The following is a 27,215-nucleotide window of genomic DNA, read 5'->3' on the forward strand; positions in this document are numbered from 1 at the left end:
AAGGAATAAGCGGTACTTCTGCCGCCTTCGTATCAACAGAGAAAATGAAATGAAGAACAAATAAATGAGCCCGAGGAAAATAACAATCCATCAACATGAAATGGTGGGAGGTTAAGGAGATAAGGGTACTCTCGGGAGGAGTTAAGTACGTTGTTGCGAGGTCGACTCGCCATGATGTCTATCAAGCCAATGGAAAGGCTTGCTTAGGACGATCAATCGGCACCAGAGCAGCATAGACTGATTATTCCTACCTGTGGACGACACCATGGTTTCAGTGTGCTAGATCGAGATGGGAACGGGTTGACTCGAGCTGTGGTTGAGTCGTTGAGTCGAGGTCGGCAGGCGACTCGGTAAGCGAGGCCCGGCGTTAAGGATGCCATGTTGCTATGTCCGCTGCTTGGACCTTCGCCTCTTCAAGTTGAAGATTTCTGCTTCGTACGCTTTGATCTCCACGAGATACTCTACCAAGAGAGGAGATCTCTGGCTTGCCCCAGACTAATGGTTAGCATCTCTCTAGGCCATGCTTTCGATGCCTGAGAGAAGAGCCAGCCAGCCGACTTGCAGCCAATCATCCCCGAGCTGCTATATGTAGGTACTTAGCGCTCACTATACGGTAACGTAGAGCTGCACGTCGATTGCAGGACCGACAGCCTTCGTTCGAGGGGCGCAGGACTTACACATCTTTTCTTCTTCCCAGGGCGGATCGCGAGCATTTCTCAGATCCTCCGCAATTACTCTGGTGTATGTATGAATGTATGTACCTTGTATGTTTGTATAAGGTATGTATGTCTGGATGGGAGGTATACTTACCTACAGTTCTTCACCACAACCCGGACCTCAGCGACAGTCGTGAATTCGATTCAGAGCTCGTGCGATAAACATTCATTCAGACGACGCCTAGATCCGACAAGTTCCTATCACACTGATGGCCGATATTGAAGAATTCGAAGATGGAGTTCAGATGCTGATGCACGGTTCTCATGGTGGGGGAGCAAGCAACGAGCTTGCGGATATCGGTTTCGCGCAAGAGGGCGGGGCAACAACGAAGAAAAAGTCGAGAAGCACCAGAGATGCTGCCGCCATCAAGAGACGATGCGTCAGTACGGCGTGTATTGCGTGTAGGAGGAGAAAATCCAAATGCGATGGCAATACCCCCAGTTGTGCGGCCTGTTCGAGTGTTTACGGCACTGGTGAGTTGCGATTCCATTGATACATCCCATTGATCATGGCAACCGCCCACTCTGATGCGAGATAGAATGCGTCTACGATCTCAACAGCGATCATCGAAGGAAGGGTGTGTATAGGGAGAAGATAGACACTCTCAAGACGCGGAACTCGACTTTGCAGACGTTGGTCCAGGCCATATTGAATGCGGCGGAGGATGATGTGCCAGCCCTGATACGGCAGATCCGATCTTGCGAGAACTTAGACGATGTGGCCGACAACATCCTTAGAAAAGAGCAGGGACTCGACGACGAGGAGCAGGAAAACGATGACAACGCGACATATACGGCGACAACTTTGCCGACCTTTGAGACGGAGCTCTCAGGCAGGATGGGGGAGCTGAGGCTCGAGAATGGTTCAGTTCGGTTTCTAGGAGGGACCTCAAATCTCATATATCTCGATCCAACTGAGGACGACGAAGGCATCGCTGGTGTGGAAATGGTACAACAGCAGATGGATCCCTTGACTAGCTGGTCAACCGTTACAACAGATACCGAGGTCATTGTGCATCTGATCAATATGTATTTTACCTGGCACTACCCGTACTTCACGACGTTATCGAAAAGCTTGTTCTACCGGGACTTTCTTTTGGGGAAACCACAAGGCACCTCCAAAAGAACGGTCTACTGCTCTAGTCTTCTGGTCAATGCAATGCTTGCTCTTGGATGCCACTTCACGAATTCGCCAAGGGGCTGTGCCGACCCCAACAATCCGGCGACGAAAGGAGACGCATTCTTTGCCGAAGCCAAGAGGTTGATCGTTGAAAACGACGAGTACGAGAAGCCAAAATTGACCACTATCCAAGCCTTGTGCCTGATGTCCGTTCGAGAGGCGGGATGTGGTCGAGAAGCAAAAGGCTGGGTTTACTCTGGGATGAGCTTTCGAATGGCACAGGATATGGGCTTGAATCTTGATTCTGGCGGAATGACCAACAACCGAGAGACCATGGATGATAAAGAAATCGATGCGCGGAGAATCACTTTCTGGGGCTGCTTTTTGTTCGATAAGTGCTGGTCTAACTACCTCGGGAGACTCCCGCAATTACCAGTGTCGAATATTACGGCTCCAAAATACGATGTATTTCCAGACGAAGATTCTGATATTTGGTCGCCCTACACTGACAACGGAATTGGTCAACTGCATTCTCAGGCTTCGCGAACAAGGGCAGTGGCGCTTCAGATATCCAAGCTTTGTGAAATCAGCAGTGATTTGTTGATTTTCTTCTATCATCCACAGACTTTAGAGAAATCGGTTGGACGATCTCAAGAGCTGAAGAAGCTGGGTGAGTTGCAGACGAGGCTGGAAGCTTGGCGTAAAGAATTGCCCAAGGAGATGGAGCCGAAGGAAGGACAACTGCCGAATGTGTTGCTCATGCAGTAGGTCTCTTCCTTGAGGACTATTCCTTGTACTGACTGTTCAACAGCATGTTTTTCCATCTTCTATATATCCACTTGTTCCGTCCTTTTCTCAAGTACAATCCATCAACCTCGCCGCTTCCATCATATGTCTCACCTCGCAAGCTCTGTACCCATGCGGCAGGCTCGGTCTCAAAGCTCATGCGTCTTTACAAACGCACTTACGGTCTTCGTCAAATTTGCAACATTGCAGTCTACATCGTCCATTCAGCCTGTACTATCCACCTGCTTAATCTCCCAGAAAAGACCGCAAAAAGAGATATAATCCACGGAGTCAAGCATCTCGAAGATATTGCCGAAGACTGGCTCTGTGCTCGCCGAACACTCTCCATCCTGTCAGTGCTAGCTCGCAAATGGAAAATTGATCTTCCCGAAGAAGCAGCCATAGTCTTAGCACGCACCGATCACAAATTTGGGTTCTTCAGCACAGCCGACGTACCATCTCCGAAGCACGAATTAGTGGTCTCTACCCCACCATCAAACACGACTTCGCCCCGTATCCAACAGCCTCCACCACAGCAACTAAGTCATTCGCCCCCACAAACGCTGCTTCAGCAGAGTATATACTCATACCGCCCAGACCCTAGGAGTAACATAGCCACTTCTCTCATGCCTGTGCCAAACTCAAACAACCAACACCATTGTTATATAAGCCAGACCCCCGACGGCGTTATCAGTGGTATCGGGTCTATGACCATGCCAGCCGAGCCTCTAACACCTGCTGTCCCCTACCCCCTCCATCACACATACAAAAATTCCGCTTCATCCATCTCGCGCCACATAGTGACAACCAACAACGAACTTGCACGCAGCAACTCCGCCGCCACATCCGAAGCTTCGGGTTCCATGACTCGGCAAGTTTCTCCCAGCACCCTGTTTGGTGGTGTGGAGGCTCTTGTCGTAAGCCAAGACTGGTGGCTCCGAGACCAGGCCAACCTGGCTACTGGTTTCGATAACTGGATGTCAGTAGGTAGCGGCAGCGACATCACCGGGACGAATACTGGAAACTTGAGCGCGAGTGCCGAAATCGATCAGATGACGAGCACGGGCTACTACATGCCTCCTACGAACAACAATATCAAGAGCAATAATGGGTATGGAAATGAGGATTGGGGTTATAACTGATCTCTCGGGTCTCTATTCGGTCTGGTTTAGGGTCTGGCTTGGTTGGGTCGGTGAAACAGCAAATTTTTTCTTGGGGATCGAGTGGGGTGAGCTGGTTGGTGATACTCGGCATGGCTTGTTTTTGCACTGCGGTTGGATTGGGAATGGGCCGAATAGAACAGGAGGCTGGATATATAAGCGATGGAGTTGGTAATAACCAATCTGGAGCTGAGGTGAATCTACAATCATATTATTTTCATAACATGTTGCGATCATGAGACATTTTATCATAGCTTCGCAACACCATCTAAAGGATGCGAACAAATACTTCTCAATGCTTGGTTTTATGCTTCAGTGTCTGAAGAACGAATCGCGTCAGTGTTGTCAAATGGAGCACGTGATTAGTAGGTTTCATATTGTTACACGCAAGGCCGAACGATTAAACAGCAGCGCTTCTCGCACGACTAAATTGACTAGCATGTCGCCATTCGAACTCTACAGTCTCCAGGAGAGATAGTCTGGATGAGTACACAAGGATAATGGCTTGATGACTGAGGGACGGCCAACGGGCCTCGAGAAACTTTACGACTATGAACCGTCTGTACAAAGCAGCACTCAATTTTGTCCCGGTATCTCTTGCTTCAGCGGCAAAGACAGGACCTCAGATCCGATATGAGAGTAGACGTAATAAAAACCTCTGAAAATTTGCTACCTTTTACAAAAGTGGTGGTCGCCAACCTGTCCACCTGGGCGATATCCTCAACGAGCGCTGCGAAGTCATCCACAAGCTCGGCAGCGGTGGTTACGCAAATGTGTGTCTTTGCTGCTACCACACGAGTGAACTGTCTCGGTTCGCCGGCTGTGAAGATTGTCATGGCCGAGGGGTCTACGCCAGACGGCCCAGGGCTGCGTGTAGAAGTAAACACGCTGAAAACGCTCGGTCTCGACCAAGGTCCTTTAGCTGAGCATTTCTGCCTACCTACGGACGAGTTCGAGATCCGCAGCGGCAGGAAACTGTTCGACACACTCGATGACGACCAGGACGAACATCTATGCAAAGATGCCGATGATACTTGGCAAGCTACCCGAACCATGGCGGACGAAGACATGGGAGGCTCGCAAGCTTTTCCTGCGCAGACGATGCTGATGCCGACGGACGTAGTGGTCGAGATTCGCAGAGAGTTAAGTTACCGCAACATTGTCCCGGCGATGGAGAGGCTCGGTTCGAGACCTGTGTGGTGCAAGCCCCGGAGCCGAGGTCGATCAGTGATGCACCTTTGCCAGGATTGTTTCATGAGAATAGCTACTGTATGGCCCCGGGAGCGTCCAACGTGACATAACACCGGAAAAAATTGATGTTTTCTCAGATCTTGTGACGCAGAATTTTCGGATACGGCCCCGAGGAAAGAGACCGACTGCTCGTCAGGCGGTCGGTCAACCATGCACGGTTTAAAAATGTGAAATCGAAAGAGTCTGAAAAAAAAACATCCTGCATGATGGAACAACCCCGGCTCTGCGTACTGCGACCCTGGGTACCTATCTACGTATTGATGCGAAGTGCGTAGGAACAAGACTGCATTCATCTGTGAGATTCGAGCTTCGTCGAACGCGAAACAAACGACTGAGCAGCCCACCCTTGCCCGGAACTTTCAACAGTCGAAAACTACGCTGTTTTTGCTGCTGCAATCAGGCCCTTGAATTTGTTGTTTAATGTATAGTATGAGACGGGGCGCACTAACTTTCGTAGAATTCACACTGAGAATCGCCCGGGGCTCTTTACCGGTGCCGCACCTTCTTCTTGCAGTTTTTTTTTGGCTCGTTTTCTCTTGACACGTCCTGGTACATTACATTTTACTATCGGAGAGGGAGAGACGATATGCAGGAAGGCATCGATAGAATGAACTAAAAAGGTGCGAATATTTAAAACCTGAGAGAAAAATCATCCTCGCTTACTCCAAATCACGACAGTCGTCGATTTCCAAGAAGTAATGTAAAAGGGGAACCGAAGATTATTTATTCATCTATCTAGTTTTCTGTCTTTATATCTGACGAGGTATGTATTTTGCTGCAGTAGTGATTCAATTGTTTAAGGCTCTACGAGGGAACGCATTTCGCTAAAGCTTTCCTGTAGTCGGTAAAGAAATATCGAGGTTTGGACTTCGATCAGGTACGTTTCTTTCTTGCTTGTACTATCCATCCCGCTCGTAGGGGAAGGGAATACTCAATCGTTATCGACGCTATTTCAGATATCCCTTTTTTCGAGCTGCATTCGAGGGTATTAGAGGATGAGATTAGGCCGTTCTAAAAGAAGATTATTATTATGGAGGTTGGAAGATCGATTTGATGGACTGCATAAGAACCCTCCGCTTTGTACGTCGCCGTATCCCTTGGGAGGTCCTAGGGTGATGAGCTTGCTACCCTATAACCCGCTAGATGTTAATAACAAAAAGAACAACAACAACAACAACGCCTCTTCGCTATCGACCCGAATTTTTTTGCAATCGCTGTTTTTTTATTCCATCTCGATAGTTCCTGGAGGCTTGCTGGTTGTATCGTAAAAGACACGGCATACGCCGTCGACCTCGTTGGTAATGCGGCTCGAGACGCGCTCGAGGAAATCCCAGTCGAAGCGGAAGATGTTCGCAGTCATGAAATCGGTGGTGCAGACGGCGCGCAGAGCGATGACTTGCTGGTGCACTCGCTTGTCTCCCATGACTCCAACGGCCCGGACAGGCAACAGAGCTGCGTAGGCTTGAGAGATTTGATCGTAGAGACCTGCTTTCTTTATCTCCGAGATGAAGATGTGATCAGCTTTTTGAGCGATTGCCACTTGCTCGCGGGTGACCTCGCCCAAGACACGGATAGCGATTCCAGGGCCGGGAAACGGGTGACGCATGACAAGATCGTGAGGAATTCCAAGCTCACGTCCCAGTTGGCGGACTTCGTCTTTGAAAAGTTCGCGGAGAGGCTCGATGAGGGTGAGTCCTTGGCCATTCATCATGCGTTCTGGGAGACCACCGACATTGTGGTGAGTCTTGATGGTTTGAGAAGGTCCTTTGAAGGAGATGGATTCGATCACATCGGGGTAGAGAGTTCCTTGCAGGAAAAATTTGATGGGTCCTGCTTTTGGGGAGTTCTTGGCAGCCTCTTCTATCTTGATAGCCTCGGCCTCGAAGATGTCAATGAACTTTCCACCAATAAACTTTCGCTTCTTCTCTGGATCGTCGTGGATTCCCTTGAGACCGTCGAGGAATTCGTTCGAGGCATCGACCAGTGTGAGATTGATTTCCAGGTGCTCCTTGAGAGTCTTGACGACGTCCGCGCATTCGTTCAGTCGCATGCAGCCATTATCAACTAAGACAGCGTGGAAGCGGTCTCCGATGGCCTTCTGCATGAGCTTAGCGCACACGGTGGAATCGACCCCCCCGCTGACTGCTCCGATAACTTGTCCCTTCTCCCCAACCAAAGCTCTGATTCTAGCAATCTCTTTGTCAACGAAGGTAGCCATTGTCCAGCTCTGCTTGGCACCACAGATCCCAACCGCGAAGTTCTCCAACAATTTAACTCCTCGTGGTGTATGTGTAACCTCGGGGTGGAATTGGATGCCATAGATGGGCTTCGTTTGATGTGCTATTCCGGCGTATGGTGAGTTTTGCGAGGTCGCAATGATGTGGAATTGAGGTGGGAGGGCTCCAAGCTTGTCGCCGTGCGACATCCAGACTTTGACATCATCCTCCAGATCAATGAACAGCTTATCGACATGTCCGCTCTCTCTCTTTGCCTGAATATCTGCATGGCCAAACTCACGCTCGGTCGATGCGACTACATTCTTTCCGTGGTGCCATGCAATCTCTTGCAAACCATAACATATACCAAGAATCGGGACTCCAAGCTCAAATATCGCAGGGTCGACGTGGGGGGCATCTTTATCGTAGACTGAGTATGGTCCCCCAGAGAGAATAATACCCTTAGGCTTCCAGGTAAGTTCGGAAAGCTTTTGGGTGCATGGGAGCATCTCAGAGTAGACATTGAGCTCGCGGAGGCGTCTCGAGATCAAGTGAGTATATTGACTGCCAAAATCTGCTCTTCATTAGTTCGTTTCAGTATGTAAAAGGGCAAAGAGAAAGTGAAGCGTTGAATTTTAGAAAAATGTGTCTAGAGGGGGGGTCACTGACCCAAGGTGAGGATAGTATCAAACAAGTTGTGAGGCGCCTCAGTGGCATCTGCGTTGGTAGCCATTTTCGCAAAGTTGCTGTCTGGACTTTCAATTCTCAATTAGCAAAGTGGTGGTGGTGAAAATGTTAGAAGGCAGGCAGAGAGGAAGGCAATGAACAGGTGCTGGAACCTATGGATATATTCCCCCACCATGATTTTTTTTTGGCGGCGGCGCTAAGATAAAGTACGATAAGGGTTTTACTGAGTCTCCCTATTTATAGTATGCCTGACAAGTGCTGTACCTATGGCGCCCTTACTACGTCATAGCGCCTTTTCCTACACTTCAGATGAATAATAATCACAAACTAGGTAACCTGCGGATATCGAACCATGCCCATGAAGGAATAAAACATGTAACAAATTGCAAGAAGAACGATCAATTATGAAGTCCCTATTACTTTGCGAATAGAGAGATTCTGTAGCAGAGCTAACTCACTATTTAGGATCAGCGCCATAGCCCAGAGGTTAGTGAGGTGGACGGTATAATAAGTTAACGATCACTGATCTGCCGACTTGGGTATTAATCGCAAAGTATAGAAAGAAAGTTGACTTAGATGTTTAAAATCTGCTGTTAATGTTTTCATTTCTTTTTCTCTTTGCGAAAAAGTCATAAGTTTTCTGTTCGATACAAGAGATCGAACGGTATATATATCTCCAAGTGAAAGGCAAGAAAGCAGAGCGGAAAAATACACGTGTACTTGATGAGATTATTCCTCGAACTCCTTCTCTATATGCTCACCAGCATTTCCACTGATGCATCATACAACTGCCATCATGACCCAGTCATCAGGCTAATCGTAACCCATAAACGGTATCCAATCGGGCGGCATATCAATCCCCTCCGGCAAGTTGCCCCAAAACATGCCGTCCAGATCCCACACGCCGAATTGGTCTGTACCGACCATGCCGTCCTCGCTGAGCATTTCCACTTGGTGGTGCACGCTGTTCGTATCCATCATGTGCCCATGCATTTCACTCGCACCGTTCAGAATAGACGTGGGATTTCCACCACCACGCCCACGACCCGCATCCCCTTGACCGGCAGCACTTCCGGCGCACCCTTCCCCCGGAGTCCCGAGCCCATTACCGGCCCCTATGCCCGCCTCCAACATCATACTCACGACCTCTCGACTCCGCCTCCCCGCGAGGCTCCACTCCCCCAGCCCCTCCAACGCCTCCAGCACAATCTCAATCTGCGCCCGGCAGTCCGCGACCAGAGTCGCGTCCCCCTTCTCCCAGAACATCATCAGGAGCGGGATCATAGCCGCCTGATACAGGAACCACGCGCCGTTCCAGCCCAGCATCTGGTTTGGCGTCCACTCGCGCGCAATATCGGAGATGGTCTGCTGAGCCACCGACCTGCACGTGGCGATTGCGTCGAGCTCGTCCGGCGTTGCGGGCTGTTGGGAGCTGGATGCAGAGCGATTGGCGAGGTTGAGCAGGACGGGTCTGAAGAGCACTATGCGGAGATTTTGGTAGCGCCACTTCATGACGCTACGGGCGGTGTAGATGGCATCGGGGCAGGGCTCTGTGGTGGAGTGCAGGAGCCAGGGAAGTTGGGCGTGCCAGTCGACGAGCTGGCGGTCGAGAGAAGCGCGGTCTGAGTGGCGCATGAGTGGGGATTGAGCGAGTAGGTCTTGGATTTGCGTGGCAAGTTTGCAGAATTTGATATTCTCGATGAGGGGGATGATGCCGGTGTGTTGGCCGATTATATTCTGTCTTGAATCAGTGGCTGTTATATATCTATCTGTGTGATGGAAGTATCAGAGCTGAAATTACCAGATCATGGGTTCCTTCTGGTGCGCGGATGGTGATTCCTGGTCCCCATCGGCCCATCGAAGGTCGGCCTAGAGTTGTGGACGCCCAGGTATCGAGACAGAACAAACTCCACCACGTTCTCCTCCTCTGCTCAATCGTCTCAGCGTCAACGGGTCCCTGCTCTGGCACGCTCTCCTTATGAAGACCCATGGCACACGCAATCCGAAGAGCTGCTCCGGTGATGGCGTTTGCCATATTCGGCCTGTTAATATAGTGAAGATAAAGACCCCCCATCAATGCCAAAGCCTGGAGAGTCTCAATATGACCGCTAGCGAAAGAGTCGATGCTCAGATGCTCCTTGGCCCGGCTGAAGAAAGTGACATGGTTGTGATCGTCGGATTTATTCGCAACGATGCTGCCCATCGCGAACACCATATTCAGGAGTGCTAACCAAGGCGCGTCGTTCCGTCTACCGCTCAAGTAATCTGCTCTGAAAGACGGCTCATAAAGCATAGGGACGAAAATCTGGACTCGCTTGAAGTAGGCATCAATCAGAGTCTGTCCGTCGGAGGACCACGCAATCGCTAGGAGCGATCGCCCGCTACCTCCATATCTCGGCGTAGGGTAGTTGCTCGCACTCGGCTGTGACTTATCCCCTAGGAAAGACCGCAACGCCGGTGCAACCTTTAGCATCACCAAGAACGCCGCTTTGATAGACGTTGCACCAAGATACGAAGACTGCCGGTCCACTAACAAAGACAGCGCATTGACATCGTCTGCCTCCGCTGGGATTGGATCGCGATTCCTTCTCTCCTCGTCCCACTCGCAGTCTTGACTGGGAACTTGTTCAAGGTTCGCGAGACTTCGGTCATCTTCAAATTTATTGTCGAGCGGTGAATGAGATTCCTGGGAGATAGGCGAGCTATTCGAAATGGAGACCGACATCGAGTCCGGTGACGACCACTGGGACAGCGTACCCTGGGACCCCGAGAGATCGAGCACGGAAATCAACTGATGCCTCGAAAGAGGCAGCAGCGACTGCGCATCTCGCGTAGGATACAATCGTTTTAAGATCGAACGACATTCTTCCAGAGATTGGGAGAGAGCATCGAGAGTTCTGTCCTCGTTTATTAGCGTTTATTACTCCGCTACACCCCAGATTTGAGAATTGTATACTTTCTAGACGGGATCACCCTCTGACGATGTTTATCATAGTAGCATGCCTTTGGAGACCTGCATCCAAGACATTGCCCACAGGGCTGGCGGCCATCACAGCGGATCTTGCGTCTTCTGCATTCGGCGCAGGCGTGGGGAGTGGTGATTCTTTTGGAGGCGCCTTTGCTAGCGAGTTTTGGCTCCTCTAGAGAGTGCTCAGAGATCGGCCGCGGTGGCGCCAAGCCCTGAACTGCAGCAGGAATAGAGACTGTCAGTTCCTGCTGTTTATGTTATGACTCAAGCGGCTTGTTTGCCGCTGGTACTGTACTTACAAGTGTGGAACATCTCGGATGAGCCTAGTGAAGGCATGGAGAGAGATCTCCTCGGAGTGGAAGATCTCACTACCGGCTTGTTTCAATGCTCAAGATTTCAGTGGGACAGCTTGGATAAAAGCACTATAGGCTAGCTATACGTCGTGGCCCACGAAAAAGTCCAGGCACAACAAGCAGAGCAGCTGAGACGCGGTGCAGTGCAGTGCGAGGCAAGATGAGCAGGGGGAGCTCGTCGTGGTGGATAAGCCGCAAAGGTAAAATCAAGTGAACTATCTCTGCGTGGATACGATCTAATTCGAGAGCTGGTACTGATGCAGAACAGCGAGCACAGCCTGACAGTAGTTAGGACCTTGCGGAAGTTTGGAACTGCTTGCGAGCTCTGGGTTGCTTGGGTAGCTTGGGTGGCATAGAATAGCAATTGGATCGTGTTGATAGCGGAGAATGGCCAAGTTTGGGCTTTGCGCTGCTGAGAAGAGAGATAGAGCTGGGTTTTCCAGTCGTTAGGAATCTCTCCCAACGACGTGAGTGAAGAGCTGTCAGCTGGACGACTCTTTGCTTCCTTGAACTGACAGGCTTCTAGACCCGTATTGGGGAATGAGTAAAGATGCTGTGCAGGAACGAGAAAATCGGCCTCGAAAATGATCCAACGCAGAATTTATGGAGAAAATTCATGAATCTGGAAAGTGCTGCATGCAGATTGCTTTAATACTTTTCTCAAAGGGACACTGGTGCGTCTGCTCTGAGCCCTGCTCTTATGCCCGCTGCTGAAGGTGTGGAGAAGAGGGTTGACCAGGACACTCGATCACCAGGCAGGAACAGGGCTGCAAATTGCGTGTGGTAGAAGATTCCCTTGTACATTATACAGAACCAGGAAATACTGATCGGTGCATGGCGCCGAAGAACCCGTTGGGTGGGCGAGCCATCTCGGAGTGAAATTCCGGCAAAGAGTGTCCAGCTGTGATAAAATAACGGCAAGGAAAACCGAGAGGAGTAGTCTTGGGTGTGACTTGAAGGACATGCTGCAGCTGCATTCCCCTCGGTACAAGGATTATGTCAATATTGTCAGCAATCGCGGGAACAAGATCTGTCGGGGGGTGTGTCCGATTTTCGATCTTCCCTTTTCATCCTCCCGTTTTTCGTCTGGTCAATGGCAGCCCGGCTCTAACCTGTTTCCTACCAGTAATATGCCACTCACTACCTTACAGCTGCATTGAAAGCGCGTCGTCTTCTGCATTTCGTTTAGTCGCTTGTACACATACATATACAACCCGGCAATATGGTGTAGCGAGTTCTCGACTCATCTTCGACCAGTGGGTCAGATAGCATCTGTATAAGCCGTAAGGTAGCATTTGGTGCTTCATGTACACTAAATGCCGGCATAGAAAGCACGCATCGAAACTGCAGCATGATGACCGTCAGGACGCCCTTCTGCGTATGACTTCGCACATCTTGCGGTTCTTAGAAATGGAGTTTTCTGCGTCACATTTAGCATTGAAGATCTTCATACTCATTAGATAGAAGCAATGGTAGCACGATTCTCCCAATCGGTCCATACGAGCTTCGATCTTGACGTGTATAGAGGCACGCAGGGACGGGATACATCGCGTGGTAGGCCTGTCATTGGCAGTCGCAGGGCAGGTGCAGGATAGCTTAGCAATGATAAAACGGGAAACGCAGAAAGTTCAGGTACAATCGTCCCAAGCTACTACTTCCTCCACTTACCGGTCGATGAAGCCAGTTCGGGGTCGTCAAGCCCCTCATTTGATTACCTTTCAGGCACCTTGTTCCGAACAATGGCAATTTACCCAGCGAATCGGTGTTAAAGTGCCATAGAGAGCCCTGCTCTTCAATACCTGCCGTCGCATATGAACCTCGATCTTCAAATCAACAGTGGTAATAATGGTTTCCCCTCTTGAGGTACTTCTGGGTTCAAATTCTCTGTGAGAAAGCGCGAGGCGAGGCGTCTTGCTATCATCAAGAGTAAGCGTGAGTTGTTCAAGGCTGCCTTTCAGTTCCAGAGGTATTCTGCGTCGACCGAAAAAACCTGTGCATGAGCAGGAAAGCCAAGACACTTCTTATAGGGTGTTGATCGGGAAATGCTGTGGCTAACAATGCAAGCTGGGCTGCATTAAGACGTCCTGGAGTCGTGGGGGGTTGGTGAAGCTGATGTTGCTCCTCTCTATTCAAGCGGTCTGACCTCTCACGCTAAGCAAGGCCTTCGGGCCATGTAGAGATTTGACAATTGCCAAGGAGATCTGTGATATCGTAATCATGGTGAAGTACCGGTAGGCTCCCGTAACGAAGCTACAAATGGCTTGTGTGGAATTCGTCTCGAGAGAAAACCGCAGGGTTCATCTTCTTGCAGGCGAGTGAGAGCTTGGCCATGCAGATGTGTATGACGACGACATAAAGGCCGGCGAGGTTTCCATAAGCGAATCCCCACACGATATGGGGATGGATCTCATGATGCGAGAGTCAGATCCAGATCCAGATGCAGCTCGGTCGGTCGGTCGGTCGGGCGGGCGGTCCCATGTACTTAGTACGGTACTTAAGCTGCTGAAAAAAGAGGGTCTCGTTTCTCCTCGTCCAGTGTGGCATCGCGGGAGCACTAAGTTGCATCCACAATCTCCTGGAAGATATATTGTTGTACCGGTACATGTTGTTGTGCATATGTATCTGGCTGATTCCTCAGCTAAGATGAAGTCAAAAAGTCTAGTATCAAGTTTGTGCACTAAAAACACAATCCACCAGCTCACGTGATCACTGATGACTACCTTTTAGCGCGTCGCGGGGTAGCAATGAACGCGAACCTGAATCCTGAGTTTTGTCCACTTTTCTTCGCCTCACGTCCATTCCAAGCTTCCACTGACGTCTCAACTCAACTCCTCTCTACTCTTTGTTGCTTACTCGTACCGAGCCACCGAATTCGGATAGATCTTACTAAGGTCTGTTGCCATCATGGAATTCGGCTTGCGATGCAACGTGTTGAAGTGTCGCAAAGAGGTCGGCGACCATGCTATGGTTACAACATGCAGGTAAGCCAATTCAATATGGCGACCACCTCGATCACTCTCAGTGTATGACATGTATATGTAGCCATGTATTCTGCATTGACTGCGCCAATCGCAGTGGGCTTGCCAGTGTACGAGATGGCCAACGTCCTATCTGTCCAGCCTGTGACGTTCAACTCTCGAACCCTGACGATGCCGTTGTTGCGAACCTCAACCCCACGGAAGACTACAAAACCAGTGTCCTTAGTGGACTGAGTCCAAACGTGATCATGGAATGTGCTGGTAGAGCTCTAAACTTCTGGGCATACCAAACCACACAAGAGATGTATGTTTCTTCTCTCGTGGTCGAAATTTGTCGCTGAGTGTCAGTGTGTATCAAGAATACCTGGCCAAGAACTTAACAGACAAGTACACCACTCTCAACACTCAGGTTGACAAGATCGTGCACGATGCAAACGGCGAGATTTCAAACTTGCGCAACAGGATATCGAGTATGATTTTCAAAGGCTAGTTGTCGACACTGTGCTGATATCGCTGGGTAGGCTTACAGGTTGATCAAGACACCCTACGACGAAAGAACGAAGAGGTAATGCAAGCTTTGCGCGAGAAGAATCGGAAACATCTGCAAACACAAGAGCTCTACGACAAGCTGAAGCGTAGAGCTATGCTTGGCCACGTTCAAGATGCCGCCCACGATGCAGTTGATCATACCATTCTAGCGTCAGCTGCTGCCAACCATTTCGTTGACAAAGCGGACAACCATAATACTCGCCCGCCCCCACCCCCACCACTATTCTCAGGCCAGCAGAGTAACGGTATGCAAAGATCTGGTTCTGTTGGGGGGCCCGGCGCGATGAATGCGGTACCCCACCACACTCGGGCTGGAAGAGATACTGGATGGGCTGGCTTCAGTAGCCAAGGAAACAGTACACGTAAGAGGTTTGAACTTATTTCAATTATAACAGTTCTCTGATCATTGCCCTAACCAGAGAACCGACCAATGCAAACGCCTTCATCCCACCGGCAGCAAATGGCATCTTTTCCTATAGGACGACCAAACAATGGTGTCTCCGGAAACTCACAGCCACGGCTCTCCCCTCGACAACCACTAGGTAACTTGAACGGCAACACATCCGGCTTCACTGGCTATGGAATGAGCGCTGGTCTCAAAGTCAGTAATCCAACGGGAGGTCGAGCAGGCGTGATGGGCCGGCCTGTGATAGGGTCTAGAGGTTTGATCATTTTCTTTTTTTGTCTTTGTCTTGTATTGACATGTTATAGTTGCACATAGAACCGGCTCCGCATTTTCTAACCACCAGAACTCCGCGTACGGACCGTCTTCTACAAACATGTTCTCCAGTGGGGGCAATTTGTATTGAGCTGGGACAAATTGTCCTGGACTTTTGCTACACACATTGCTCCTGATTACTAATTATGGACAACTAACATATTATGTATATTGCGCTTTTGCTAGGAGGTCTTTGTTACTTCGGCTTTGAAAGAATGGCATTGTTGAGGACAAAGCACCTTTATCCATTTTTGTTTGTCAACTTCGAGTCTCCTTTGGAAAGAACAACAACAACTTCGTGAACAGAACAACTCCTTGACAGCTTATAACTCGTACGAGACAGACAGACCCGTGTCCGAGCCTTCCAAATTGATTTGATATCGATGCCACGCTGCATTTTTCTGTAGCCTGGACCCGGCGTTTCCTCGATCCCCGACTTATATAAGTGATTCAGTGGAATCGCATTGTCTCACTTCCCTCTGCGCAGAACCAGTTGACATAGACACAGGCTGCTTTTGTTGTAGCCCCAACTGGATCTCCTTCCAAATCGATTACATCGACGCCACGCTACATTTTTTGTAGCCTGGACCAGGCATTTCCTCGATTTCCGACTCATATAGGCGATACAGTGCAAGTGCACCGTCTCACTGACTTCTCCAAAATGCAGTCGTTTAACAACATTGACCGTACCCAGCCAGGATCACTCCGACGAGTGAACAAGATGCAGTCCATCGGCAACACAAGACGCGAACACTCGACGACCCCGGAAGCTGCGCTAGCTCCACCACCCATCAAACCTCGCTTAGGATACAATTTTGCCGTTCAGCCTGCTCCCATCTCCTCCGTCGCATCGCAGGCAACCATGTCTCCTCATAACTCACTCCAGGCTAGTCATTCGATACTCATGCAACCATCGCAACCCACCACTCGATGCGGAAAAGCAAGTAATCGCTGCAGATGCGTGGTCGATGGCTACATCATCTGCCCTGAAATTCCTCCGAGTCGCATCGACAAGATCACGTTGAGAAAGGCACCTGTCAAGAGGGTCTCCTACACCCGCTCTCGAAGATGCTTGTTCAGAGCAAAGCTTCACGTCTTCAAGGTCTTCAAGGCAATCAAGCCAATCATGCCTATCAACAGCACTTATCGGAGCCATACCGCCATCTCCAGTCCATCGAACGCGCTTCACAACGGCCAGGCAATGTATAGGGGCATAGCCGCTGAGGCACAAGGCCCAGTCCCCTCGTGCAACATGGAGATCATTGTGGCCGCCCCCGAGGCAAAGGAGATCAAACCTCATCCAGATCCTCTCAGAAGTCATCCTGTGGTGTTTACCCGCGCTGTTGGCAACTCAAGAGCCCAGAATGTCGCCGGCCCCCTCAGATACCACAACGAGCGCGATGAAGAGCGCCTCGATGAATGCCGTTGGCAAAACACAGCACTGGCTGCCGAGAACAAGCGTGCATTAATCCTCGCGAAACACTGGCAGGAAGCCTACCAAAAGAGAGTCAACGATGGAAAATCGAAAGAGCCTCTGGCAAGAAATAAGTTCAGCAAGAACCAGATCCGGAGCTTGGAGAACCGGATCAGGCTCTTGGAAGATGAAAAGGTCGTGGCAGAGACCAAAGCTACAACAGCCATAGCCATGTCTGAGCACTGGAAGCTGCTCTCCGATCAGCAGAGTCGGCTGAACGAAGCAGCCATTGCGAAACTGGAAGAGATGGAACTAATGGACGTGACGTCAGTCCAGGACAAGCCAGAATCAACTCCAGACGTGAAGCTTAGCTTGGTCATCCCAGAACCTGTACCTAGCCTGGCACCCGTGCTCGCCGAGCCCAAAAGACAGAATATCGTCTCGCCAAAATCCAGAGAAGATGGCCACGTCTTGCAACTGTCAGCCACCGCACCGCGCGAGCTGATCAAATCGATCGCTGCTGCATATCAAGAAGAATACAAGCTCCCAACAGAATCAGCCGAAATTTCCGCTGAGAACTCTCTCCGAAAGGTGGCTGAGGCTGAGTCACGGAATCAAGTGCCCGGGCAGGACGAGGACAAGGCATCCTTGGCTTCGGACCGTACCTCCCCCCCCATTTCCTCTCCAATATTACCTTCCCCCAAAACCAGACAGCGAGTTCGGAACCAAGTCTCATGGCTCTCGGACTCGGACTCCTCGCCCACCTCCGCTCGCTCACACCCCAGCCATGAGACGCCCTACAAGGCATACCGCGCCCCCATAACCATCTCCACCTCCCCTCGCTCTCACCCCAGCCATGAGACTCCCTACAAGGCATACCGCGTCCCCATACCCATCTCCACCTCCCCTCGCTCTCTCCCCAGCCATGAGACGTCCTACAAGGCATACCGCGTCCCTATACCCAATCCCGCCCTCTCAAAGCGCTTCTCCATCTCCTCCTCAGACATGGCATCACCGATCTCGCCTTCTTCTACAATTACAGTATGTGCATCTTCAGGCCCCCACCGCAGTCCTAGACACACTGACGCCGTGTTCAGCTTCGCAGCGCGCAAAATCGATATTGAGAGAGTGTCTGCTGTGCAGCGCGTTCCCATCGAGTCTGAGAAGGTGAGCAAAGTTGGAGTCGATTGCATTGGTAACATGGGCGCGACAGATGCGGAGTCGGATCTGTGGATCAAGTTCAACACGTGGGAGTGGTGCAGTGTGCCGAGCTTAGAGCTGGAGGTGAAGTTGTGAGAATGAGAGATCGGGGCAACTGCAAAATGAGACATCTGTGGTGAACTTGATTTCTGGCTTGGTTTGTTTTGTTTTGGTTTGCGTCCAGCGATTTAGCAATTTAGCGTGCTTTCAATTTGGCGATACCCATTTGTTAGCGCATCAGTACTGCGAGGAGGATTTTTGGCTAGTTAGCATGTAACATAATCTCCCTGCTTGACATAGACATTAAAAAAATTATTACATATATATATATATATATATTTATTGGGATAAAATACGTCCCTGTTAGAACCACAGTTCCCTCTTATTAAAATTCTGTGATATACATGTAACCGACCACTCAACATTCCACCTTTCCTACTGACCAAACGAAACCTCGCCCAACGCCAAAAGAAAATCACGAAAGGCAGATGAGATGTGGAGTATGAATCAATGTGTTTTCGGAATCCGCGGTGCTCATGTGACTGCCAGTAAGCTTAAGCCGCTTTAGAAATCTCCTCACACGAGCCCGGCTCGAAGTTAGACGACATCTGTACCAGACGAGCCCGAAAGCTATTGCTACACGTTTCAGGACTCTCTCTTACTTAGCCCTCTCTCACACAATATGCGAAACCCAAATCCAAATCCAAGCAAGCCTTCCCCCTCCTCGCACGAAATGCTCTCGGAAGCAACCCATATCCGACCACCTCCAGATTTGCTATTTCGCATTATTCACATCATTGCCTTCCTCCATCTATCTCATCGTCGACATCTCACTGCTAGATACTCGGTAAAGGTGCAGAGGGAGAGGAAACCATCACGAGGAGATTTATTTCGTTAGGTAGGTCTTGATGGCCGCAGCTAGTCAAGGGTAAAGGATCAAAAGCGCACGAAAGGCTTTGTGGAAAGTAGAGCCGGTTTTCTTCCCTTTATTTCTCTCGCTTACTTGAGAAGAAGAAGAGGTAGAAGAGGGAGACGAAGGTGTGGATGAGCACTTGCTAGCTAGGCGAAACTACTGTACGTATTGTTAGCTCGTCACACCGAGATGTTGGAGGGTTGAGATGATTTTTGGTGCTGTGAGCTTTGGGCTTATACTACTACTACTACTACTACTACTACTACTTAATATAGGTTTAAGGGCTGTTGCGATCGGAGTGATTTGATGACGGACGCGTGCTTGGTATGTAAGGTATGTATTCGCTAGCTGTCGGTGGCCTCTCATTAACCGAGAATGAATGAGCTTCGGGAGTAGAGAAGCAGAAAGAAAGATTCCTCGTCTTCGCCAGCTCGATTCACGGGCGAAATGTTCGGTTGTGATTTTCGCACGGCTTTAAGCTTGGATACATTTTTTTTCCCCAAACTCGAAGATTTACAGACGCACGTACGTATACATACAAGCAAGTCTCGACGCGCGACTAGTTCCCGGACAGCAGCCTCACCACTACGTGGCTGGATTCTCCTTGAAGATGCTGATTCCGTGCGGGATGAGCATGCGGTCCGGGAATGCCAGGATCATCCGGAAAGCAGGGAAGGCCCACCAGGGCGTCGTCAAGAACAGCAGGAAGAAGACGACCCAGATGTAGCCCAGTCCCCTCGTCCACAGCCTCGGCGGCGCGCCGAAATTCGCTCCAGTGACCGAGCGGTAGATGTACTGGACGGCGTCCTCGAACATGATACCGCCGGCCTGTAGGCAGAAGAACTGCAGGGCTCTGGAGTCCTCCAACGGGATGCCGACGGCGACGTCGCCGATCCGGAGCAGGAAGCCGGCGGCAAAGAACGTCACGAATATCTTGGCGTACGTGCTCGGCGGCGTGCCTTTCTTGAAGATGAAGAGCTCGTCGCAGATGTAGTTGGCCGGCTCGGCAATGATCTTGCGGGGTATCTGCGTCCAGGATTTCCTTTTTAGAGAGGAGCAAGACGTCAGCGGGGGGCCTGGTATTTTCTTTGTGGATGGTTTTCTTTCCTTACCCCCAGAATCCTCGGAGAGTGTAGGCTTCGGAGATTGGCCCCATGATCGGACGGCACGACTCCACTGGAACCGAGTTCAGTGCAACAAGAACCATGTTGATGGCTGATGCGCCACCCATGATTGCGCAGCGCAGCAGGACCCAGAAGCCCGCCGATGCCGCAGTCCTCACGATGACCTCTTGCACCGTGACCTCGCCACGGCGCTTCCAGAGTTGAAGCTTGTCCGCAGAGAATATCTCGGCAGCGTCGGGAGGAGGAGGCCGGCTTTCAATGAGGTCTATGATCAGGTAACAAGCGGCTAAAATGATCGCTGAGCGGACAAAGAACGCTGGTTTCTTTGGACACCATTAGCTCTCTCAGCTTTGAGTTTCAAAGATCTGATCCTCTCTACATTCTAGCTCTGTGGGATATCTTACGGTTGGCACGTAGCTCGGGTCCTCGGGCGCGAAATGCGGTACATTTTTCACCTCGAACGGGGTATTGACATCTCTAAACGACATTATGCTCTTGAATCCCCATGCTAAGCGGTCCAGGGCCGTTGCTTCCATCTCCCCGGTTCCCTTTCCACGTGCTTCGCTCTGGGGAGATTCCGCCTTGGCCTTCTTGGCGAGCCGTGCAGACGGCCCTTTGGCTTCGAAGCTCCAGGAGCTCAAAAATGCCATCGAGAGGTAATTGAGGCAGCAGCAGCACAGGGTCATGCTCGAGATTGCGGCGAACGGCTGCGGGATCGTGTACGAGGCGATGGTACCATAGCACAAGGTAAAGGTAACGAGGATCGGAATCACCACATGGCGGCGGGACGAGCCGGGGGCTGTGAAACCTAGAGCGGCGGACGCAATGAGGATCTGTCCGAGAGAGAAGATGACGAGGTCAACGGGATTGGAGACGATGGCCATGGTGTGGGGCGAGGCGGTCGTGACGCGGTTGTTGAGCAAGAGACAAAGAAGGTGGTTGAAAGCTGACACAATATGTACGCGGAGTGCCCAGCTTGCCAAACTTTAAGCGACCGCGTTGTTGACTTAGCTTAGAACGTAATTTGGAAGGTCATACATACATACTCCGTACTCCCTCGTGCGGCCAGCATATCTGTCCCTACTACCTATACGTCGATCTTTCTAAACTGAGGACATAGATTGCAACGCTCTAAATAGGCTCAAATCTGACTCTACATTTAGGAGGATTTTCGACATGGGACAGACATGCTGGCCGCACGAGTAAGTAGTACTTATCCCTATCCTTGTCGCAGAATTTAGGGAGATTGGAGTGCTTGAGTGAAAAGACCATGGGTCATGCAGGCTGATATAAGTACGGAATATACCTCAGAAATTAGTGGTGGTGTGAGACTGTAGTTCGTTCCAGCGGTTCGATTGTTGCTAGATACAGTACCGAGCACTGAAGCAGAGGAAATTATGGAAGTGAAGTACCGCGAAACCTCTTCATAGAGATCCTGGACTGGAGAATGCCTCGTTGGAATCCTCATTCGAAAGAAACGATTTGATACTATTCATAAATATAAATTGACTATTTAAGATATTCTTGAGAAGCTGGATTCCGATGGGGGTCTGTCTGGTACCTTATTTATCCTTACTTCGCGTCCTCACACGTGATAAGAATACAAGAAAAATGAGTTTAATTAAACCGACGACTTTGATTCGTTCGCAAGAAGTCTTATAAAAAAAAGCCGATTGATGAGAGATGAGAGAAGTGACCAAAAACTGTTGAAAGGAAAACCACGTGAAATTCGGTCACCTGACCTGAAGCGACGTTGATTGGGTGCATCAATCAGAGCTTAGGCCATTCGGGAATATCAAGACTTGACTAATAGCTTACTGATACTGGAAAAAGGAGAACTTTTTTTTTTCTACGAATGTCAACACTGGCCCACTTCCTTTTTTTTCCCTTCTGGGGTGCAGGTTGCAGATTGTTTGGCGACGATTTTCCTAGTATCGTATACACGCTTTTCTACAAAACACCATCGAGCGCCCCTTCTCTGTTTTTTCTGCCTCGCCATATGTATGTATTGGACTTAAAATGATGCATGCGGCCCGCCAGCGGGATATAAAGAGAAGAGAAGGGAAGGGAGAAAAAAACCTGTTCGGAGCAAGCAAGTAAGCAAGCTAGGGCGCCCGACTGCCTGCTGATAATTAAGTAGACGCGAAAGGAAAAGAAGAAGTTTCAACCGTGCATGTGCCGTCATCGAGGTCATCAAGTTATGCCATCCATACCATACCTTCGTCTCTCGGCTTTTCATTTATTCAGTGTTAGTTAAAGCCGCCCCCCAATCGTCCCCTCATCGGCTTTCAACCACCAAAGCCCAGCCAGCAAACAGCTTGCTGATAGGCGCGGCGCTCCTCATCTCTGTTTGCGTACCGAGGGAGGCCTAGTCGCAGCCTCTCTTCTGGTGATGACGAGGTTGACCAGCGCTGCGTCGTGGGCGAGAGGGGAACGCCGCTAGGCTGAGTTTGGTCACTGTGGTTTTCGGGACTTCCCGTGTGGTGGCTTTGCGCGGCGGGGTTGTTCGGTGGTGAGATGTGGGAAGGAGTGGTATCGGGAATCGATTCCTCTTCAAACCCTTCGAACCCTTCGAGCTGTTCGAGCGCGAGTTCCGTCTCGTACCGTGGCGGCGTGGAGTGGTCGTAGGCGGGGAGATCGTAGGGTCCGTGATGGAGAGTGGCTCGGGTGGGGGATGCGGATTGATCAGCCTGGGCGGGAGTGTTTTCGGGTTGGCGTCTGTTGTATGCATCGGCGGATGGGAAGCTGTGTTTTCGATGAGGAGGTGTGTTGCGACCGCCTATTGCTGTAGTAGCGGCATGTATTGTCTCGCTGCTTCAGATGGGGGATCAGCACTGTGACATGCGTGACATGAGCTCGTGGTTTGTATAGAATACCTGTATGCAGAGCCATTTTGAGCTCTCATGGATGAAGTTCTGGAGTCTTGAGACATCGCGGTGGTAGTGGAAATGATAAGGTAGATCGAAGTTGGAACTGAGGCAAAGAGTCGTGGTATCCTGCGTCTGTCCAGTAAAGACGAGGTGGGTAAACAGGCTCGCCTAAACGAGCATAGAGAAGGACATTCGCGAAAGGAGTGTGAAATTTTCATATGAGGAGTGATTAAGGAATGTTAAGAAAGCCAACGAAGACTGGCTTGTATAGAACGGCCATTTCCCTTGTTATATAGGTCTGATGGGCTGTGTAGCCACGCCCAGCGAAGCACATCTTAAAACACCTAGAAAGCTGCTTTGAAAGAAGCAGCAAACATTACCAGTTTAATTTCAGGGCAAGGCTCCATATTAAGAAAGTGTTGTTGTGATCGCGACACCTAAAGAAGATGCGCAGCTCTGCGGGCTTGGAGCGGCACTTACACAGGCACCTACCTACATCAAGATGCCCCCGCAAATCCCACCAAATAGACTCCTGTTGGGAATGGATCTCATTCCAATGGATGAATAGAAAGACAATCAAGTAGCGCAAGGAAACGCGATGAGTGGCTAACGGACGTTAATGGGGTCTACATGCATAGTGGTCCCCAATGCAGTAGATAACTTATCAGCTAAGACTATCCGGGAGTCCATTGCACAGAAGTAATTCTCCTTTTCAGGGTTTCCTCGCAGGCAGGTGTCTGCTCCGACAAGGGTTAGGGTTAGCAGCTGCTGGACACGGCATTCCCAATTTCTCGCTTCATTGAAATATCCTCCCCGTGTGGACCGAAGTCAGAACAACTTTGGCAGTGTCTCGGATCTGAGACATGCGACTAGTGATCCCGGCCTTATTGTGACGGACGAATAGTAAGTTGATCTAGAAGAACTGGACGGCCACGGGGGGTGGTTGTACGAGGCCGATGTTACCGATAAGGTACCGACCGTTGTTGACATGGTGGTGCTCTTATTCTCTTTACACTCTGTTGGAAGGGAGAAGCGGTGGAAATATGTGCATGGCGAGGCGGTCTGATATTCACCTTCTCTGATTCCGAAAGGAGGCGAAAGAATACCCAGCTGAGAAAAAAAGAAAAGGCTAGGAATGCTAGGAATGGAGCAGAAGACGTTGCAATAACATAGTGGAGACCTCGCTTCGCACAGACCGAGTTCACTTGGTGAGTTCCAGTTCTCATCCATCACATTTCAAAACTCTCCTCCTCACCCTCATCGATACAATATGAAGCTATTCCCATCTCAGCCCTCAACCTCGAGCTTGCCACTACCATTTGGTCCAGGGGGCATCGGTAAGGCTATGTACGCCAACAACAATACCTGTATCTGGATGCCCAATAAATACAAATCATGACGAGGTGGACAATCCTGCCATCTCACGCCGAGACACAAACACAGGCACAGGCACAGGCACAGGCATGTCCATATCTTTTTTGCCGGCGTCGTAAAGCAGTGGCACCGTGCACGCCATTTGCGCATGTATATGCAAAAAAAACTCATCGGCGACCACGATAGCTTCCTGCCACGGGGCCATGGGAGCCCATTGCAGCGTTGACATGACGTAATCCGGGAATCGTCAGCCTACCTCGGCCCTGATTCACGAGACCTGCGACTTACAAGGCTGGCTGAAGTCGTGGCAATGTTAGAGAACTATGTTCCAACAGATTCAGAAGCAACAGATTCGCCCCTGAGCAGCCTCCTGTGAGGCGACACGGGCGAAAATCGCAACGCACTCGATGTAAGTCAAGCCCCCAAGTCTCAAGATCCAGGAGCGATTTATCACGAGAGCACCCAGGAGCATTCAAAAGCAACAGTCAGATGATTGTATGTCGTGTCTGGGGCACAAGGAGCCATAATTGCTGCCGCAAGCCTTTTAACCCCCCCCCCCCCCCTCCCCCAAAAGACCGCTTCTGCAGTTTCTTGGTGGATGCCCAAAAACTCCGAACGAACAGTGAACGAAGATGCACTGGGCATGTTGTTTCAAGTATATCAAGTCTCTGTACTCCCCTCCGGAGTGCGAGCCCGGCCTCTCTAGATTCGGTCGGCTCCTCCAGCTCGGGATCCTGACGAGCATGCGCTGTTAGCGCCACTGATATCATGGTTTCCCTACCGTGTCTTTCATCTCCCATGATGCCTGAGATATAATGGCCAAGTCTTGACGGTTCTCGGTTAAAACATATCTCATTCAAGTCGTTTGATTGCCTCTTGTTTGCTTGTTACGTATCCTGCAGGTCTGGATTATGCGTTCTCGCTCTGCACGTACTACGGTATTGTCGCTCTATTGCTTTCCCTGATCGCTTTGAGAGCAAACCATGCGACCTTGTTGTCTGTTGTGCTGTCCCACACTTGCCAGGCTTACGAGAAATTGAAGTTATCTAAGTTGATTCGCCGTATGGCTCTCCCATGCGAGCCCTCATGGAAGCCATGTAGCTTTCTTCCGCCCGCTGCACGGGGCTCTTGTTTTTGTCTCACGTTACTATCTCTGTGTATCCCTGAACCCTTGCAGCGAACAAGTGACGCTTTTATCCCGCGAAACGTATGGACTACAAGCTCCGAGCGATGAGCTAGTGTAGCTACCGAAAGGTATCAGTAGAAGCTTCTACGGCCCCATGGCAAATTTAATCGTGCAAAGTTTTCGCCGGCTGGATGTATCAAACAACCGTGCAACACTTGACAGAAATCGTCCAAGATTAGTAGCCCAAGATTTAGCTCAAGTTATCGATCTCCATACGAAAGTTCGCTTAATGGATATGTTTGCATATCTACAGGTTTTCGGAGTAGAAGAGCACAGGCTGTCGTGGGCTTCCCGGCGAGGTAATAGCCAACTGGGCCGGACGATTAGTTGTAGGTCAAAGTTCTTCCAGAAGCTTTCAGTTTTACATTCCGATGATGCAAACTCCCTGCTCGATACTTGGTGGGACGTTACGACCCACTACTCGTGGTATTCTCAAGGAAGCTGTGTGGCTCGAGAAACGTAACGCGAAAGGCCCTTCTAGTTGACCAAGGCTACGGTACGTTTTGCATACGTTCTATGAAAGCACTGCATGTCCCTTTTTTTTTTTTTTTTTTTTTTTTTCCCCAAAGCTACATAAGAATCTGAGGTTCTGCAGCTCTAGACCATAACTCGATTGATCGACACGGGTTCCTACGCCTGAATCAAGGGATGAACGTTGCGATCAAAGCATTATGCCGTGGAATGCCTCTGCTTCTCCACAGTTCGATCTTTGTTCTGGCTGGTGGTAATACGTAGGGCCTTCCCGGAGTCCCTCATCACGAGATCCTTACACTTCCGAGAGCCAGTCAGAATTAAGTGATAACAATTTGAACGAGTCTATTATCGAAAAATCAGGCGGTGTTTCTCAAGTGGCGATACGCTGTTATGAGTCAAGGCCCTGCAATCCACGATTATATTGCCATGCCACTCTCCTCGGCTGTTTCCAACGAGTTCTGCAGCCGAAATGAGGGAGCACTCAAGCGATCAGCCACCTATCTAGTAGCTTTCCAACGCCTCACAAACGCAATTCGCTTTTTCATCTAACGCAGCGGAAATTTTAAGGCTGACGAGCTCGCAACCACCTCGGCTCTCTTGTATTACGCTCTCCTCTGGCACCTGCTAAAACGCACGACTCGCGGAAGAGACTTACGCAAGTGTCTCCGCATAGCTCGCAAAGCGCAACCTACTTTGAAGCTCATTACTGGTGATACTTTGAGGGCAAACTTTCAAGTGACTCCGTTTCTGCAGGCGCTTGTCGCGAGCGTCATTGATGGAGGATGCAGATACTGATAGAGGTAAAGATAAACGAAAACGCTTCGCATGTTTTTTGGTGTTATCTTCCTGATGTCGAGGATCTAAAGCAGTGACGTCCGAGAACAGGCATGTGGGCATCTTAATATACATACTTCATATATATGACGTAGAACTCAGTGCTTGCTGGTTGGATTTACTGGTTACCTCGTTCTTATCCAGCGAGAACCAATCGAAGTGACAAGGGGAACTTTTCAAATTCTGCGACATGCTGCGTTTTTCATGGAGTCGAACAAAAAATCCAGATCGATAGAGCTTTTTGAACGTACACAACAGAAAATGCTGAAGGAAATTCCCAAATCAGTGGGATTAACATGGCTTTGCTCTCATAATTGGAGTCAT

At 50.0% G+C, this 27,215-nt stretch overlaps 8 protein-coding genes across 8 annotated transcripts; 4 read left to right on the forward strand and 4 right to left on the reverse strand.

The window, feature by feature from the left end:
• Positions 1 to 925: 925 nt before the first annotated feature.
• On the forward strand, positions 926 to 3,764 carry L3040_004967 (uncharacterized protein; the record flags this gene model as incomplete). The annotated part of the gene is made up of 3 exons (XM_007288684.1): positions 926 to 1,190; positions 1,256 to 2,600; positions 2,648 to 3,764. The coding sequence occupies 3 exons, from the start codon at positions 926 to 928 to the stop codon at positions 3,762 to 3,764; spliced, it is 2,727 nt and encodes a 908-aa protein (XP_007288746.1).
• Positions 3,765 to 4,415: 651 nt separating this feature from the next.
• Positions 4,416 to 5,078, forward strand: L3040_004968 (uncharacterized protein; the record flags this gene model as incomplete). The annotated part of the gene is made up of 1 exon (XM_066156389.1): positions 4,416 to 5,078. One exon carries the CDS (start codon positions 4,416 to 4,418, stop codon positions 5,076 to 5,078), a length of 663 nt encoding a protein of 220 aa, XP_066011800.1.
• Positions 5,079 to 6,255: 1,177 nt separating this feature from the next.
• Positions 6,256 to 7,982, reverse strand: L3040_004969 (uncharacterized protein; the record flags this gene model as incomplete). Its single annotated transcript, XM_007288686.2, has 2 exons — positions 6,256 to 7,823; positions 7,919 to 7,982. 2 exons carry the CDS (start codon positions 7,980 to 7,982, stop codon positions 6,256 to 6,258), a joined length of 1,632 nt encoding a protein of 543 aa, XP_007288748.2.
• Positions 7,983 to 8,749: 767 nt separating this feature from the next.
• On the reverse strand, positions 8,750 to 11,240 carry L3040_004970 (uncharacterized protein; the record flags this gene model as incomplete). Its single annotated transcript, XM_066156390.1, has 4 exons — positions 8,750 to 9,673; positions 9,738 to 10,833; positions 10,893 to 11,121; positions 11,204 to 11,240. 4 exons carry the CDS (start codon positions 11,238 to 11,240, stop codon positions 8,750 to 8,752), a joined length of 2,286 nt encoding a protein of 761 aa, XP_066011801.1.
• Positions 11,241 to 14,161: 2,921 nt separating this feature from the next.
• On the forward strand, positions 14,162 to 15,593 carry L3040_004971 (uncharacterized protein; the record flags this gene model as incomplete). Its single annotated transcript, XM_007288688.2, has 6 exons — positions 14,162 to 14,238; positions 14,300 to 14,539; positions 14,584 to 14,705; positions 14,757 to 15,146; positions 15,204 to 15,446; positions 15,496 to 15,593. The coding sequence occupies 6 exons, from the start codon at positions 14,162 to 14,164 to the stop codon at positions 15,591 to 15,593; spliced, it is 1,170 nt and encodes a 389-aa protein (XP_007288750.2).
• Positions 15,594 to 16,163: 570 nt separating this feature from the next.
• L3040_004972 (uncharacterized protein) lies at positions 16,164 to 18,040 on the forward strand (the record flags this gene model as incomplete). Its single annotated transcript, XM_066156391.1, has 2 exons — positions 16,164 to 17,957; positions 18,014 to 18,040. The coding sequence occupies 2 exons, from the start codon at positions 16,164 to 16,166 to the stop codon at positions 18,038 to 18,040; spliced, it is 1,821 nt and encodes a 606-aa protein (XP_066011802.1).
• A 1,574-nt stretch (positions 18,041 to 19,614) lies between these two features.
• On the reverse strand, positions 19,615 to 21,037 carry L3040_004973 (uncharacterized protein; the record flags this gene model as incomplete). The annotated part of the gene is made up of 3 exons (XM_007288689.2): positions 19,615 to 20,071; positions 20,142 to 20,476; positions 20,558 to 21,037. 3 exons carry the CDS (start codon positions 21,035 to 21,037, stop codon positions 19,615 to 19,617), a joined length of 1,272 nt encoding a protein of 423 aa, XP_007288751.2.
• A 1,404-nt stretch (positions 21,038 to 22,441) lies between these two features.
• L3040_004974 (uncharacterized protein) lies at positions 22,442 to 23,085 on the reverse strand (the record flags this gene model as incomplete). The annotated part of the gene is made up of 2 exons (XM_066156392.1): positions 22,442 to 22,967; positions 23,030 to 23,085. The coding sequence occupies 2 exons, from the start codon at positions 23,083 to 23,085 to the stop codon at positions 22,442 to 22,444; spliced, it is 582 nt and encodes a 193-aa protein (XP_066011803.1).
• Positions 23,086 to 27,215: the final 4,130 nt, after the last annotated feature.

This window comes from Drepanopeziza brunnea (genome assembly GCF_022702325.1).
Source record: "Drepanopeziza brunnea f. sp. 'multigermtubi' strain 214-2 chromosome Unknown ctg7, whole genome shotgun sequence".
Classification (NCBI taxonomy): Eukaryota; Fungi; Ascomycota; class Leotiomycetes; order Helotiales; family Drepanopezizaceae; genus Drepanopeziza; species Drepanopeziza brunnea.